General features: G+C 41.2%; 1 protein-coding gene across 2 annotated transcripts in view; it reads left to right on the forward strand.

The window, feature by feature from the left end:
* Positions 1-17,051, forward strand: part of ints2 (integrator complex subunit 2) — a 67,913-nt gene that overhangs the window by 2,706 nt on the left and 48,156 nt on the right. For both annotated transcript variants that reach the window (XM_060848008.1, XM_060848007.1), the window contains exons 2-6: positions 4,376-4,683; positions 5,328-5,466; positions 9,217-9,319; positions 12,518-12,631; positions 16,290-16,420. In XM_060848008.1, coding sequence (XP_060703991.1) covers positions 4,391-4,683; positions 5,328-5,466; positions 9,217-9,319; positions 12,518-12,631; positions 16,290-16,420 — 780 coding nt within the window. In that variant the 5' untranslated portion in view covers positions 4,376-4,390. The remainder of the gene's footprint in view (positions 1-4,375; positions 4,684-5,327; positions 5,467-9,216; positions 9,320-12,517; positions 12,632-16,289; positions 16,421-17,051) is intronic.

The following is a 17,051-nucleotide window of genomic DNA, read 5'->3' on the forward strand; positions in this document are numbered from 1 at the left end:
AGCGCAGCAGGTCAGGCAACATTAAAGGAGCAGGAGAATCGACATTTCGGGCATTAGCCCTTCTTCAGATTCCTGCTCCTTTGATGCTTCCTGACTTGCTGCGCTTTTTCCAGCAACACATTTTTCAGCTCTGATCTCCAGCATCTGTAGTCCTCGCTTTCTCCTAATAGCATGCTGGCCTTCATAACAGGAGGGATTGAGTATAGGAGCAAAGAGGTTCTTCTGCAGCTGTACAGGGCCCTGGTGAGACCACACCTGGAGTATTGTGTGCAGTTCTGGTCTCCAAATTTGAGGAAAAACATTCTGGCTATTGAGGGAGTGCAGCGTAGGTTCATGAGGTCAATTCCTGGAATGGCGGGACTACCTTACGCTGAAAGACTGGAGCGACTGGGCTTGTATACCCTTGAGTTTAGAAGACTGAGAGGGAATCTGATTGAGACATGTAAGATTATTAAAGGATCGGGCACTCTGGAGGCAGGAAACATGTTTCCGCTGATGGGTGAGTGCCAAACCAAAGGGCACAGCTTAGAAACACGGGGTAGACCATTTAGGACAGAGATGAGGAGAAACTTCTTCACCCAGAGAGTGGTGGCTGTGTGGAATGCTCTGCCCCAGAGGGCAGTGGAGGCCCAGTCTCTGGATTCATTTAAGAAAGAGTTGGATAGAGCTCTCAAGGATAGTGGAATCAAGGGTTATGGAGATAACGCAGGAACAGGATACTGATTAAGGATGATCAGCCATGATCATATTAAATGGTGGTGCAGGCTCGAAGGGCAGAATGGCCTACTCCTGCACCTATTGTCTGTTGTCTGTCCCAACTCCTATATTCAGTGCACTGACCAATAAAGGCAAGCGTAAGCCCCTCCTTCACCACCCTGTCTACCTGCGACTCCACTAAATTTTGTTTGATGCCAATGTTACTGGTTTTGTTATTCCAGTGTTTGCTAATCTTTTAAGGTAAATAAAAGATTTATTTAGCGTTGTTAATTCAGTGGAAGATGGGCATGGCTAACAAGGTCAGCATTTGAAGTCCATTATTAATTGCACATTAGTTGATTACCTAATTCTACAATTTCAGAGGGCACTTAAGACTCACTCACTTGAGTCTTTTGTCGCACTGGTACCAGACTAGGTAAGAATGATGGATATCCTTCCCTAAAGAACATTAGTGAATCAGATTTTTTTAAAGTAATAGGCAGTATTACTAATTCAAAATTTGTTAATTGAATGTGAATTCTTTTAATTCTTTATGGTGACATTTAATGTCTGTCCCTAAAAGATGAGCATAGGTTTCTATATTTCTAAACTAGTGACGTTATGACAACTCCATTGTCTACTTTGTCACCCCTGTTGAGGGGAGATCTTATTTTAGAACATATAGAAAAGTACAGCACAGAACAGGCCCTTTGGCCTACGATGTTGTGCTGAGTTTTAATCTGAATGTAAAAAATAATAACTTAACCTACACACCCCTCAACTCACTGCTCTCCATGTGCCTGTCCAGCAATCACTTAAATGTCCCTAATGACTCTGCTTCCACCACCACCGCTGATAACGCATTCCATGCATTCACAACTCTGCATAAAGAACCTACCTCTGACGTCTCCTCTATACCTTCCCCTGATATCTTAACTATGACCCCTCATGCCCATCAATCCTGCCCTGGGGAAAAGTCTCTGGCTATTGACTCTATCTATTCCTCTCGTTATCTTGTATACCTCGATCAGGTCTCCTCTCTTCCTCCTCCTCTCTAGAGAGAAAAGTCTGAGCTTTTTCAACCTTTCTTCATTAGGCAAGCCCTCCAGTCCAGGCAGCATCCTGGTACACCTTCTTTGCACCCTCTCCAAACCCTCTGTATCTTTCCTATTAATACATAATTAAAATTAAATGCCCTTGTACAACAGAAAAACATGTTTCTTTGGTGAGTGAACACAAGGAAGGCAATATAATCCTAAAATGACATGAAAAACAAGGTAAAGTTGCCATCGTTTGACTGTACCATAGGGTTGCCCTGTCATTTGAGAGTGATGATTGGTGGTGGTTTATCCTGAGAGCCATCACTCCTCAGACAAAGGGAGACTTTGAGAAGGAGAGTCCTTCATAGTAACTTCAGCCAGTGCGGGAATTGAATTGACACTGTTGGTGTCACTGTGTCGTCCAATGAACTGGGGCTCCCCATAAATTCTCATTCCCTGACAAGGAATCAAACCCAATGCAGGGGTGAAAACACTAGATAACAGTAATGTTCTGTTCAGGAGTGCATCTTTTCGCAAGGAATTCTGGAAATCTCTTCCTTCAGAAGCTATGGTTGCTGGGAATTAGTGCTTTGAGGCCCTATCTAATGGAATAATGTTTTCTGAATGTTTCTGTCTTCCAAACAAAGTTGTCAACAACAAATCTTTTGTGTTGCTTGGCATAGATTTTTTTTTTAAAAACCTTGTTTGCAGAAAATGCAGAGGAGAATGTGAGAAACAAAGAAAAATCTATTAGAGTCATGGAAATAGACCCTTCAGTCCAACCTGCGAACGTCTGCCTCCTTTCAGCTTTCGAAAGTTCTTGCCTAATACCGTCAAAATTGGCCTTTCTCCAGTTTAGAACTTCAACTTTTAGATGAGATCTATCCTTTTCCGTCACTATTTTAAATCTAATAGAATTGTGGTCACTGGCCCCAAACTGTACTCCCCCACTGACACCTCAGTCACCTGCCCTGCCTTATTTCCCAAGAGCAGGTCAAGATTTGCACCTTCTCTAGTAGGTACATCCACATACTTAATCAGAAATTTGTCTTGTACGCACTTAACAAACCTTTAACACTATGGCAGTCCTAGTCTGTGTTTGGAAGATTAAAATCCTCTACCATAACTACCCTATTATTCTTTAAAGATAGCTGAGATCTCCTTATAAGTTTGTTTTTCAATTTCCCTCTGACTATTAGGGGGTCTATAATACAATCCCAATAAGGTGATCATCCCTCTCTTATTTCTTAGCTCCACCCAAATAACTTCCCTGGATGTATTTCCGGGAATATCCTCCCTCAGCACAGCTGTAATGCTTATCCCTTGCCTCCATTTCTATCCTTCCTGTAGCATTTTATCATGGAACATTAAGCTGCCAGTCCTGCCCATCCCTGAGCCATGTTTCTGTAATTGCTATGATATCCCAGTCCCATGTTCCTAACCATGCCCTGAGTTCATCTGCCTTCCATGTTAGCCCCCTTGCATTGAAATAAATGCAGTTTAATGTATTAGTCCTACCTTGTCCCTGCCTGCCCTGCCTGTTTGACTCACTTCTGTTCTCAACTGTACCAGTCTCAGATTGATCTCTTTCCTCACTTTCCTGGGGCCCCCCCTTACTAGTTTAATCCTCCTGAGCAGTTCTCACAAATTTCCCTGCCAGTATATTAGTCCCCTTCCAATTTAGGTGCTCTCCATCCTTCTTGTATAGGTCACTTCTACCCCAAAAGAGATTCCAATGATCCAAAAATGTGAATCCTTCTCCTATACACCAGCTCCTCAACTATGCATTCATCTGCGTGGTAAAAGCAATGACTGCAGATGCTGGAAACCAGATTCTGGATTAGTGGTGCTGGAAGAGCACAGCAGTTCAGGCAGCATCCCAAGTGCAGCGAAATCGGTGTTTCGGGCAAAAGCCCTTCATCAAAAGTTTGAAAACAAGTACAAAGGATTAAAGAACAGCTTCTTCCCCACTTATCAGACTTATGAACGCACATCTCATACATTTGAGTTGATCTTTCTCTGTAGCTAGAACACTATATTCTGCATTCTGTTTTATTATCCTGATGTACTTATGTAAGGTATGGTTTGTCTGGAGAGCAATACTTTGTTTCTGTATCATCGTGACAAAAATAAATCAAATCAAATCAATTAATAGGGATCATTTTCATGCACTTCTGCGAAATGAGCATTGCTGACTGGCCAGCATTTTTTTTGCCCTTCAGAAGGTAGTGGTGAGCTGCATTCTACAAGATCTATGTTGTCCCATAATGTGTTTAGGGAAGGATTTCCACAATTTTGACCCACCAACAGTGAAGGAACGGTAATTATATTTCCAAGATAGAATGTTGACTAGCTTGGAGGAGATCTTGTAGGTGTAGTGTTCCCATATACCTCACCCTTGCCCTTCTGGATGGAAGTAGTCATGGATTTGCTAAGTGCTGTTTAGAAATTCTGGTGAATTTCTGCAAAGCATCTTGTAGGTAGTACACACTGCTGTGACTGAGCATCAGTGGTGGAGGGACTGATGTACAAATCAGCAAGAAACATTTGGCAAATCTTGAAATAATTTTTCAGCACACTGAGTTACTGCATTCCCCTGCTATATTAAATTGAATGGTGTCTCAATGTTTTCTATTTAGGTACCTTTGGCAAAGATGACAGAGTTTGCGTGCCTGCAGTTTGTGAGTTCCTTTGCATTTGAAGCAATGCAGAAGGTCGATGTGGTAAAGCTAGCAGCTTTGAGTGATCCAGAGTTGAGGCTTCTCTTGCCCTGTCTGGTGAGAATGGCACTTTGTGCTCCTGCTGATCAAAGTGAGGCTTGGGCTCAAGACAAAAAACTCATCCTGCGTCTCCTGTCTGGGGTTGAGGCTGTCAACTCGATTGTGGCTCTACTATCAGTTGACTTTCATGCACTGGAGCAGGATGCTACCAAAGAACAGCAGCTCAGGTATTTATTATACTTCCAAAGTTAATGTAAATATCAAGTAATTGTGAATTTCTCTTGATTTGTTAGTAACCTGAGTTTGCAAATGTACAACCCATAACTAACGTGAAACAAGAAGTTAGGTTAATGATGTGGATGTAACTGTTAAGTTGGTAGCACTCATTCTTCCGAGTTAAAACGTTGTTGGTTATAGATTATATTTCTCAAGATTTGACTTTATAATCCTGCTGATGCTCTTGGTGCAATGCTGAGGTGATGCATTGTCAGAGAGCTCTCTTTCAGTTGAAGTTAAATGAAGGCCCAGTATGTCTTATCATTTGGATGTATCAAATCGCATGACACTTTTCTGGACAAAAAAAACTGTTTCACCTGCATCACACCCAATATTTATCCCTCGACCCAGTGTTGATTTATGGATTTGACATGACTAAAACATTATTTGACCATTTATTTTATTGCGTTTTTAGAATCTTGATGTGTACAATTAGTCATGTTTCCTACTGTATAATGTTGACTACGTTCAAAAACCTGTAGTTTGTGATGTTTTGAAATGTCACAAGGCACAGAATAATTTTCTTTCTCGCTTTAATTATTGCAAAATCTTTTTCAAGAATATTTCTCAAATTTATTAACTTTCTTTTAAACAGGCACAAGTTAGGTGGAGCAAATGGAGAGAGCATCCTAGTATCACAACTACAGCATGGCTTGGCTTTGGAATTTGAGCATAGTGATTCTCCTCGTCGTCTCCGACTGGCACTTAGTGAACTATTGGTGATCATGAACAAGGTAATAAACAAGGGCCTAAATGAATCCAAAATAGAAGCTTGTGTCCTATTTCTGCATGCCACTGTCTGAGCACTGATGAGTTCAAACTTTCATTTTCAGATGCAGAAGTTTGCCACCCCCACTGTTTGTGCACTTAAGGACTCCTGTCTCCACTTTTCAGCCTTTAACCTGCAAAAAAAAATCAAAAGAAGGGCCATTTTCACATTAAACTCATCACTGGGGGCAGGTGGATAGGAGGGAAGTGCTTCTTTGTAGTACTGCAGACACAAATGATATTGTTAGTAGAAATTGACAGTCAGGAAACCATCTAGTTCACTTTTTAAAATCCTGTCGATGATCAGATATAATAATAAAGTTTTTGAAGACTCCCAGCAATCAATGTTTGCCAATTAGTCCACAATAGATGCAGGCCTGAGTGGGGATTCCCGGTTATGGTGAACTCTGCACAATATTATTCCAAAGTTCCTTGTTCTGCCTGACTATATTCAGCACGTCATCGCTCCAATTTATAACAAAATGCTATTTCAATTTATCTGCATTTGGATTAAGTGACAGAGAGGAATTCATGGGAGTTGAAGAAGAGACAAGCTTTGGAAAAGGGGTTGTAGGAGTATCATGTGAAGCAAGGGAGCAATGGGTTGGAAGATGAATAGGCAGAGATGAAACATTAAATTGAGGGTTTCTCTGCTTCTATCTCTGTCTTTTCTCCTGTTCCCTCTTTGAAGAGTTTGGATCATAAGTTAATTGGATTGGTCCATGAATATGGACATTGTACTACGTTGTGTTGCCATTGCATTTTACAGTCTGGCTGGCCAAGTAACTCATGCATATTAAAACGATTTACAGACTGACAGTGAACCTGCTAAAACGGACATGGACTTCCAAGCAAGTCATAGAGATGTACAACACAGAAACAGACCCTTCAGTCCAACTCATTCATGCTGACCAGATATCCCAACCTAATCTAGTCACATTTGCCAGCATTTGACCCACATTCCTCTAAACCCTTCCTAGTCATACACCCATCCAGATGCCTTTTAAATGTTGCAAATGTACTAGCCACCACCACTTCCTTTGGCAGCTCATTCCAGACATGTACCACCCTTTTAGGTCCCTTTTATATCTTTTCCCTCATACCCAAAACCTATGCCCTCTAGTACTGGACTTCCCCGCCACAGGGAAGCGACTTTGTCTATTTACCCTATCCGTGCCCCTCATGATTTTATAAACCTCATTAAGGTCACCCCTCAGCCTCCGATGCTTCAGGGAAAACAGCCCCAGCCTATTCAGCCTCTCCCTATGGTTCAAATCCTTCAATGCTGGCAACATCTTTGTAAATCTTTTCTGAACCCTTTCAAGTTTCACAATGTCCTTCTGATAGGAAGGAGACTAGAATTGCATGCAATATCCAAAAATGGCTAACCGATGTCCTGTACAGCTGTAACATGACCTCCTGACCTCCCAACTCCTGTACTCAATACTCTGGCCAATAAAGGAAAGTATACCAAACACCACCTTAACTATCCTATTTTGCGACTCCACTTTCAAGGAACTATGAACCTGCACTCCAAGGGCTCTTTGTTCAGCAACACTCCCTAGGACCTTACCATTAAATGTATAAGTCCTGCTAAGATTTACTTTCCCAAAATGCAGCACCTCGCATTTATCTAAATTAAACTCCATCTGCCACTTCTCAGCCCATTGGCCCATCTGATCAAGATCCTGTTGTAATCTGTGAGGTAACCTTCTTTGCTGTCCACTACACCTCCAATTTTGGTGTCATCTGCAAACTTACTAACTATACCTGTTATGCTCACATCCAGATCGTTTATATAAATGACAAAAAGTAGTGGACCCAGCACCGATCCTTGTGGCACTCCACTGGTCACAAGTCTCCAGTCTGAAAAACAACCCTCCACCACCACCACCCTCTGTCTTCTATCTTTGAACCGGTTTTGCATCCAAATGCTAGTTCTCCCTGTATTCCATGAGATCTAACCTTGCTAATCAGTCTCCCATGGGGAACCTTGTCAAATGCCTTGCTGAAATCCATGTAGATCATGTCTACTGCTCTGCTCTCATCAGTGCGCTTTGTTACTTCTTCAGACAAACTCAATCAAGTTTGAGACATGATTTGCCACGCACAAAGCCGTGTTTACTATCCTAATCAGTCCTTGCCTTTCCAAATACACGTACATTTCGTCCCTGAGGATTCTCTCCAACAACTTGCCCACCATCGATGTCAGCTCACCGGTCTGTGGTTCCCTGGCTTGTCCTTACCATCTTTTCTTAAATAGTGGCACCACGTTAGCCAACCTCCACTCTTCTGGCACCTCACCTGTGACTATTGATGCTATAAGTATCTCAGCAAAGGGCTCAGTCATCACTTCCTTAACTTCCTATTTTCTGGCAGTGAGGCACTTGGAAAGTGAACGCTGTAAGACCATCAGATAAAGGAACATAATTCAGCCATTTGGCCCATCAGTGTCTGCTCTGCCATTCAATCATGGCTGTTACGTTTTTCAACCCCATTCTCCAGCCTTCTTCCAGTAACCTTTGTTTCCCTTATTAATCAAGAGTCTATCTATCTCTGTCTTAAATACACTCAGTGACTTGGCCTCCTCAGCCCTCTGTGACGATGCTTTCCATAGATTAACTTGCTAACAGAAGAAATTCCTCCTCATCTCTGTTCTAAAGGGTCGTCCATTTACTCTGAAGCTGTGGTCAGATCCTGGTCTCTCCTACTAGTATATCCATCTTACCCATATCCATTCTATCCAATGCTCTCAGTATTCAAATTTTCAAACAGATCGCACCTTATCAAAGAACAGTACAGCACAGTATCATGCCATTCATCCTGCCAAGACTTTTTCTACAGATGATGCCTTTCTAAACTCAAAACCTTTTTGCCTCTTGGTGGTCCATGTCTCTCTGTTTCCTGCTGTATTCATATATATGTCAAGATGCCCCTTAAACATTGCTAGTGTTTCTGTCTCCACCACCACCTCTGGTAGCATAGTCCCGGCACTTACTGCCCTCTGTGTTTTTAAAAAAAAAATTGCCTTTCACATCTCCTTTAAGCTAACCTCCTTTTATTTTAACCCTATGTCCTGTATTAATTGACATTTCTACCCTGGGGAAAAGGCTCCAATTATCCATTCCTCTCATAATTTAGAAAACTTCTTTCAGGTCATCCCGCATCCATCCTTCAAGTGAACACAAATCAAATTTTTCAAATCTAGTAGTTAATATGCTTCAAACCAGGCAACATCTGGGTAAACCATTTCTGTCCCCTCTCCAAAGCATCCTTCCATACTCTTTCGAGTACAGACCCAGAGTCCTCAATGGCTCCTCATACGACAAGTCTTTCATTCCTGGGATCATTGTTATAAATCTCATCTGGACCCTCACCAACACCAGCCCATCTTTTTTTTAGATACAGGGCCCAAAATTGCTCTCCATATTCCAAATGTGGTCTGACCATTGCCTTGCATAGCATCAATTGTACATCTCTGGTCCTTGTATTCTAGCCCTCTTGAAATGACTGCTAACATTGCATTTGCCTTCTCTTTGGCCAACCAACACAGTTAACCTTTGGAGTATCCAGAACTAAGACCCTCCCCCAAGTCCCTTTGCACGTCAGATTTTCTGAAACCTTTCCCTTGTGTGACTCTAATTTCATGAAACTCAACTGATGATACTTTGTAGAGACTAACAGGATCATTTTATTTTTGTGTATGTGCGTTGAAGTTGTCTGATTCAAATGGAGAATTTTTTATGAAGTCTTCAGAACTGTTTGAAAGCCCGGTGTATCTGGATGAAGTTGCAGATGTGCTCTGTATCCTTCAAGCAGGTAAGATTTAGGTTCTCAGTGAAATTGAAAGTCATGACTCAGTTTATAGATTTAAGAAATATATATTTTCAATTATAGGCTTAAACAAAATGTGGGAATTGCACTGCTGCTGATGTTCTGCAGTGAATGTTTTCCACTGATACTGATGTGAACCAGAAATTAGTGGTGGCTGACAAGATAACTGATCTGATTGCAGAAATTAGTTACAGTCAGACTCCTTAAGTCATATAACATGGAAACAAATTCTTCAGTCCAACCAGTCTGTGCTGAATGTAATCCCAAAACTAAAGTAGTCCCACCTGTCTGCTCCTGGCTCATATACCTCCAAACTTTTACTATTCATGTACTTGTATATTTTAAACGTAATTTTACCTACATCCACCACTTCCGCAGGAAGATAATTCGACATATGAATTACCCTCTATGTAAAACTTTGCCCCTCATGTCTTTTTAAATCTCTCTCTTCTCACCTTAAAAATGTACCTGTTAGTTTTGAAATCCCCCATCTTAGGGAAAGGCAACAGCCATTAACTCTCTGTATAACCCTGATTATCTTATAAACTTCTACAAGGCCACCTCTTAACCTCTTCCACTGTATTGCGAGAAAATCCAGCCTTTCTTTATAACTCAAACCTTCCATATCTGGCAACATTCTGATAAATCTCTTTCGAATCCTCTCCAGTTTAATAAATAATCATTAAGTATAGAAGTTGGGAAGTTAAGTTGCAGCATGTGGATGAGGGTAGAGCAGTAGATGTAGTGTACATGGATTTTAGTAAGGCATTTGATAAGGTTCCCCATGGTAGGCTTATGCGGAAAGTCAGGAGGCATGGGATAGAGGGAAACTTGGCCAATTGGATTGAAAACTGGCTAACCGGTCGAAGTCAGAGAGTGGTGGTAGATGGTAAATATTCAGCCTGGAGCCCAGTTACAAGTGGAGTTCCGCAGGGATCAGTTCTGGGTCCTCTGCTGTTTGTAATTTTTATTAATGACTTGGATGAGGGAGTCAAAGAGTGGGTCAGTAAATTTGCAGATGATACGAAGATTGGTGGAATTGTGGACAGTGAGGAGGGCTGTTGTCGGCTGCAAAGGGACTTGGATATGATGCAGAGCTGGGCTGAGGAGTGGCAGATGGCGTTCAACCCTGCCAAGTGTGAGGTTGTCCATTTTGGAAGAACAAACAAGAATGTGGAATACAGGGTTAACGGTAGGGTTCTTAGTCAGGTGGAGGAACAGAGGGATCTTGGGGTCTATGTACATAGATCTTTGAAAGTTGCCACTCGGGTGGATAGAGCTTGTAAGAAGGCCTATGGTGTATTAGCGTTCATTAGCAGAGGGATTGAATTCAAGAGTCGTGAAGTGATGTTGCAGCTGTACAGGACTTTGGTTAGGCCACATTTGGAGTACTGTGTGCAGTTCAGGTCGCCTCACTTTAGGAAAGATGTGGAAGCTTTGGAGAGGGTGCAGAGAAGATTTACCAGGATGTTGCCTGGAATGGAGAATAGGTCGTACGAGGACAGGTTGAGAGTTCTCGGCCTTTTCTTGTTGGAACGGCGAAGGATGAGGGGTGACTTGATAGAGGTTTATAAGATGATCAGAGGAATAGATAGAGTAGACAGTCAGAAACTTTTTCCCCGGGTACAACAGAGTATTACAAGGGGACATAAATTTAAGGTGAAGGGTGGAAGGTATAGGGGAGATGTCAGGGGTGGGTTCTTTACCCAGAGAGTGTGGGGGGCATGGAATGCGCTGCCCGTGGCAGTGGTAGAGTCAGAATCATTGACGACCTTTAAGCGGCAATTGGATAGGTACATGGATGGGTGCTTAATCTAGGATAGATGTTCGGCACAACATCGTGGGCCGAAGGGCCTGTTCTGTGCTGTATTGTTCTATGTTCTATGTTCTATACAAGACATTGGTGAGGCCTATCTTGGAGTATTGTGGTCAGTTTTGGTCACCTTGCTATAGGAAGAATATTATTACACTGGAAAGAGTAGAGAAGAAACTTACAAGGATGTTGCCTGGACTCAGTGGTCTGTGTTATAGGGAGAGGTTGGACAAGGTAGGACTCTTTTCTTTAGAGTGTAGGAGACTAAGAGGGTCCGCATAGAGATATATAAGATCATAAGAGGCATGGGTAAGGTGAATGCACTCAGTCTTTTTCACAGGGTTGGGCGATTGAGGACGAGGAGGCATCAGTCTAAAGTTGGAGGGGAAAGAATAAATGGGAACCTGTGGGCCAACTTTTTAAATGCAGGGTGGTACGTAAATGGAATGAACTGCCAGCGGAAGTGATTGAGTTGGTACATTAACAATATTTAAAAGGCATTTGCATAAATACATGGATTAGAAGGATATTGGCCAAATGCAGGGAAATGGGGTGAGCGTGAACTGACACTTTGGTCGGCATGGACTAGTTTGGGCCAAAGGACTTGTCTCCATGCTGTATGACTCTAATATCCTACCTGTAACAAGGTGGCCAGAAGTGGACACAGTATTCCGGAGAAGACCTCACCAATATCCTGTACAACCTCAACATGACTTCCCAACTCCTATACTCAAGGACTGAGCAATGAAGGCAAGCATGCCAAATGCCTTTTTATAACCACCCTGTCTATATATGACGCAAACTTCAAAGAATTACATACCCAAATCCCTAGGTCCTTCTCTTCTACAACACTACTCCAGGACCTACTTTTGTTTGTTGCACCAAAATGCAATACCTAGCATTTGTCCAGATTAAACTCAATCTTCCATTTTCAGTCCATTCACCTATTTGATCATGATTCCTTTGTAATCTTAGAAAACCTTCTCCACTGTCTACTATGTTACCAGATTGTGTAATTTGCATACATGCTAACCATGCCTTCTGTGTTCTCCAAATCATTTATATAAATGACAAACAAAAGAGGACTCTGAGCCAATCCCTGTGGAACACTGCTGGTGACAAGTCTCCAGTCTGAGGAACAACCCTCCACCACCACTCTGTCTCCTACCATTAAGCCAATTATGTATCCTGAAAATAACTTGCATATTTGGAGGAAGTGAATTTCTTGCTTATCCAAACTTTATCTGTGCCATTATACAAATTCTTGGGTGCAAAAATCATTTTAATGTTTCAAAGCCATTGGGTAGCACATGTGGTATGCAGTAATGTTATAATATAAATTGTGTGGTGCTTTATTTCTCTTCCCTCAGAACTTCCATCACTGTTGCCAATTACTGAAGTAGCTGAGGCTTTGCTTCATGTACGAAATGGATCATGGTTTATGTGTTTGTTAGTGGCCAATGTTCCTGACAGCTTCAATGAAGGTAATGATCTTTCTTTTAACACTTTTTTTGTTTAACTGATGTTGTGATAGCTTGAGAAAGTCTAAGGACCAAGAATAAAATAATGCATTAAAATTCAATTTTTTTCTTAGAAATGTATTCATCTTTGCAAAGATCATTTGCTTCGGTATTGGGGTTGAGATAGAAACACAGAATAGGAACAGAAGAAGGCCATTTCGCCCTTCAAACTTCCTCCGCCATTCTGTGATCATGGCCAGTCACCTACTTTGGTACTTTGTTTCGACTTTGCCACAAAATCCTTTGATGCCTTTAGCCTTCAGAACTATATCTCCCTTCTTGAAAACTTTAGATGTTTTTGCCTCCAAACATTTTCTATGGCGGTGAATGCCACTGGCTCACCACTATCTGGCTGAAAACATTTCTTTTCATCTCCTAAATGGCCTACCCTGTATCTTTTAGACTTTGACCCCGGTCTGGTCTTCCTGCTGTCATCGGAAATGTCCTTTCTGTATTTACCCTGACCTGTTCAAATTTAAAGACTTCCATGAGATTCCTATCCTCCATTCTTAAACTCAAGTGAATATACTTTTGACTGATCCACTCTGTCATCTTGCATCAGCCCTAATATCCCAGGAATCAATGTAGTAAACCTTTGTTGCACTCCCTCCATAACCAGGACACCCTTCCTCAGCTCAGGAGACCAAAACTGTATTTGAGATGTGGTCTCACCAAGGCAAACTGTAGAAAGACATCTCTGCTCCTGTCCTCAAATCCTCTTGCTATGAAAATCAATATAATCTTTGCCTCCTCTGGCTGTTTCACCTGCATGCTTGGTTTCAGCAACTTGTGTGCAAGCATATGCTTCATTACACCTCTCTTTTTCCCAAGCTGTCAACAATCAGAAAATCTACCTGTCTGTTCATGAAACCAAAGTGAATAACCTCCTATGTAACTACTTCATGTCTGCCATACATTTATCCACTCACTCAACTCTTATAAATCACATAGAAGCATCTCTGCATCCTCTTCAGTTTCCCCTTCCACGCACTTTGTGTCAGAGACATTGCATTTAGTTCCCACAGCTGAATTATTAATATGTTGTGAATAGCTGGGAACTAAATGCTTCCCTGCAATACTCCACTGGTCACTGGCTGATACTCAGGAAATGACCTATTTATTCCTATTCTTTGTTTCCTGTCTGCCATCCGGTTCTCCATCCATGTTAGTACACTACCCCCAATCTAATGCACTTCAGTTTTACATATGAATCTCTTGTGTGTTACCTGACAAAACGTGTTTTACAAACCCAAGTAAACCACATCCACTGGTTCCCCTTATCAACTCGACAAGTTCCATTCTTGAAAAATTCCAGAAAGTTTGTCAAACATGGTTTCCCCTTTTTGTAAATTCATTTTGATTTTGACCAGTCCTGTCTCTATTTTGAGTGCTGTTATTAAATATTTTGTAATGGACTCTACCATTTTCCCTACTACTGATATCAGGCTAACTGGTCTATAATTCCCCATGTTCTTTGCCATCTTTTAAAATTAAAATAATGGTGTTACATTCGCAATCATTCAATTCCTAGGAACTGTTCCAGAGTCTCTAGAATCTTGAAGGATGATCTGCTATTTCACGGACTACTTGCTTAAATATTGAGTTTTAGATTATTGAACCCTGGGGATTTGTCAGCCTTTAATCCCATCAATTTCCCCAAAATCAATTCTCAACTAACACTGATTTCCTTCAGTTCCTCTCGTTCACTGGACCTGGTGTTCCCCCAACAGTTTTGGGACATTATTTGTATCCTTCTTTGTGAAGACAGAATCAAATAAATGTATTTAATTGGTCTACCATCTTTTTGTCCTCTTTATAATTTCCCCTGCTTCTAAGAAAGGACCTACATGTGTCTTCCTTAATTTTCTTTTTCTTTTCACACCCATGGAAACGTTTACTTTGTATGTTCCTCACAAGTTTACTCTTGTAATCTATTTTTCTCATAATAATCTCTTTGTCCTGCTTTGCTAAAATCTAACTATGCTCCCAATCTTCAGGTATTTTTGGACAATTTGTTTGCCTTCCTTGGATCTAATGTTTTCCTTGTTAGCCATGGCCAGATCAACTTTCTAGTTTTAATTTTGTGCCAGACAGGAATAATCAATTGTTGTAGTTCCTCCATGCATTCTCTAAATGTTTGTCATTACCTATTCACTGTCATCCCTTCAAGTAATGCTCCCCAGTGTATCATAACCAGTTCGTGCTTCATGCCATTACCGTTTTCTCCCATTTGGATTTATACCCTGGTCTCCGAATCAACTTTGCCACTTTTTCTCAATAAATAATTCTTTCATAGAATGTTGACTCCCCCTTCACCACCATGAAAAAGGCCTTGCACAGCTAGATTGTCAATTATTCCTTTCTCAGTACACAATACTCCGTCATAAGATGGCCTGTCCTCTAGTCAGTTCCTCAACATTGATCCAAAACCATCATCTACACATTCCAGGAATTTGTCCCCTATGATATAATTTGATTTGAATTGCCCAATCTGCATCAGATTAAAGTCATCCATTATTATAGCTGGGTTTTTTTTTTGCTTTTTGCAAGGTGTCACATTTACCATGATGATACCTCTGAAGGGTGTCCAAGTGTTGAGCTTGGGAATTTTGCCATCATTTTCACACAGAGATATTTTGTCAATCATCATTTTATAAAGAAGTTCCGAATGTCACCTAGGAGTGACATTTATTTGATTCACTGTCATTAGGTTTGTATGGAAGAAGGGCCTTTAAGAATGCAGGAAGTTTCATGCAGGTACAGCAAACCACTGGGAAGGCAGATAGTATGTTGTCCTTCATTTAATGTGGGACTGGAGTACAGTAATGTGGTCTTGCTACAGTTGAATATAGTTTTATTGAAAGAATACCTGGAACACAGTGTGTGGTTTTGGTCTCCGTTTTCAAAAGATATATTTGCATTGGAGACCATGCTGTGAAGGTTCACTAGATTGGTCCCTTTGATCCCCTTTCTTCTATCGTGAGAGATGGAGTAAACTAAAGCTTAGATGAATGAGAATGTTTAATTGAAAGATATCAGTTTCTGAATGGGGCTTAAAAGAGTAGACCGCTGAGAGGTAGATGCTCCAGCGAGAGAAAACTAAAATTAGGACAGTCTCAAAACAAGAAACACCTGTTAATGGCTGAGATGTTTTGCTTTTCGGATTATTGTGAATCCTTTGAAATTTCAGAAGGTCGTAAGTGCTTCATTATTGAATATAGTTAAGGCTGAAATATGCAAATGTTTGATCTCTCAGCATCAAACAATATAGCCAATAGTCAAAAAGTGGAGTGAAAGCCCAAAGTCAGCTGTGATTGCGTCAAGTGATGGGGCAGTCTCCATGGGCCATTCGCTAATGCCTACTTCCCTCTCTTCCATTCCTATGCTCTCCCCAAGCTCCCTTCTAGTGACTGGTTGCAAGCTACAAAATATCTGAATATTTTGTCTACCAGTTGACAAGAGGCGGTGCAGAGCAATTGGGGAAGTTCACACAATTGAAGGAAAATAGTAATTAAGTATAGAATTAGAGTGAGATGAAATAATAACTTGATGAAAATCAGAAGTTTAGATTTTATCCTTTGATAGTATTGTGGGCTTGTAAGTAACACATTCTGTTGTTCAGTTTGCAGGGGCTTAATAAAAAATGGTGAGCGACAGGATGAAGAGAGTGTTGGGGGTCGCCGCAGAACTGAGGCGCTTCGGCAGCTGTGCAAAATGAATCCTTCCCAAGCCTTAAATGTCAGAGCCATGGTGGTAAGAGATTATTTGCATTTTGTAAACTTTACAGAGGTGCCTAAGAAATCAAAAAGTGCATCCCTTGAAGCGATTGAGATATAGTCAAATGGGCAATGCAGTCTGGCATATCTGAGCTTTACCAACACTCAACAGCTGAGTAGAGTAATGCAAGGTTTCAATCTACTCGACTTGAGAAGAAGTCAGGATGGCATAAGAGGACATGAGATAGCTTTTAAAGATGAAAGGGTAAGTGGAGAGAGAATAAGGCCTCTTAAAGAAGAGCAAGGCTGCCTCAATGTGGAAGTGCAGAAGATGGGTGAGATACAAAACAAGCATTTTGTATCAGTGAAGAAGAATATGGAAGCTAGAGAACTTGGTGAAGTAAATAGCGATATCTTGAAAAGTCTCTATTACAGAAGAGGTGGTGCTGGACACCTTGAAACATGAAAGTGGATACATCTCTGGGACCTGATCAGGTATACCCTAGAAATTTGTGGGAAGGCAGGGAAGTGATCTTGCTGAGATATTTGTATCATCAGTAGCCACGAATGAGGTACCAGAAGACTGGAGGTTGGCAAATGTAGTGTCATTATTTAAGAAAGGTGGTAAGGAAAAGCAGGGAATTATGTATGAATGAGCCTGACATGAT

Source organism: Hemiscyllium ocellatum, chromosome 31 (genome assembly GCF_020745735.1).
Source record: "Hemiscyllium ocellatum isolate sHemOce1 chromosome 31, sHemOce1.pat.X.cur, whole genome shotgun sequence".
NCBI classification, from domain to species: domain Eukaryota; kingdom Metazoa; phylum Chordata; class Chondrichthyes; order Orectolobiformes; family Hemiscylliidae; genus Hemiscyllium; species Hemiscyllium ocellatum.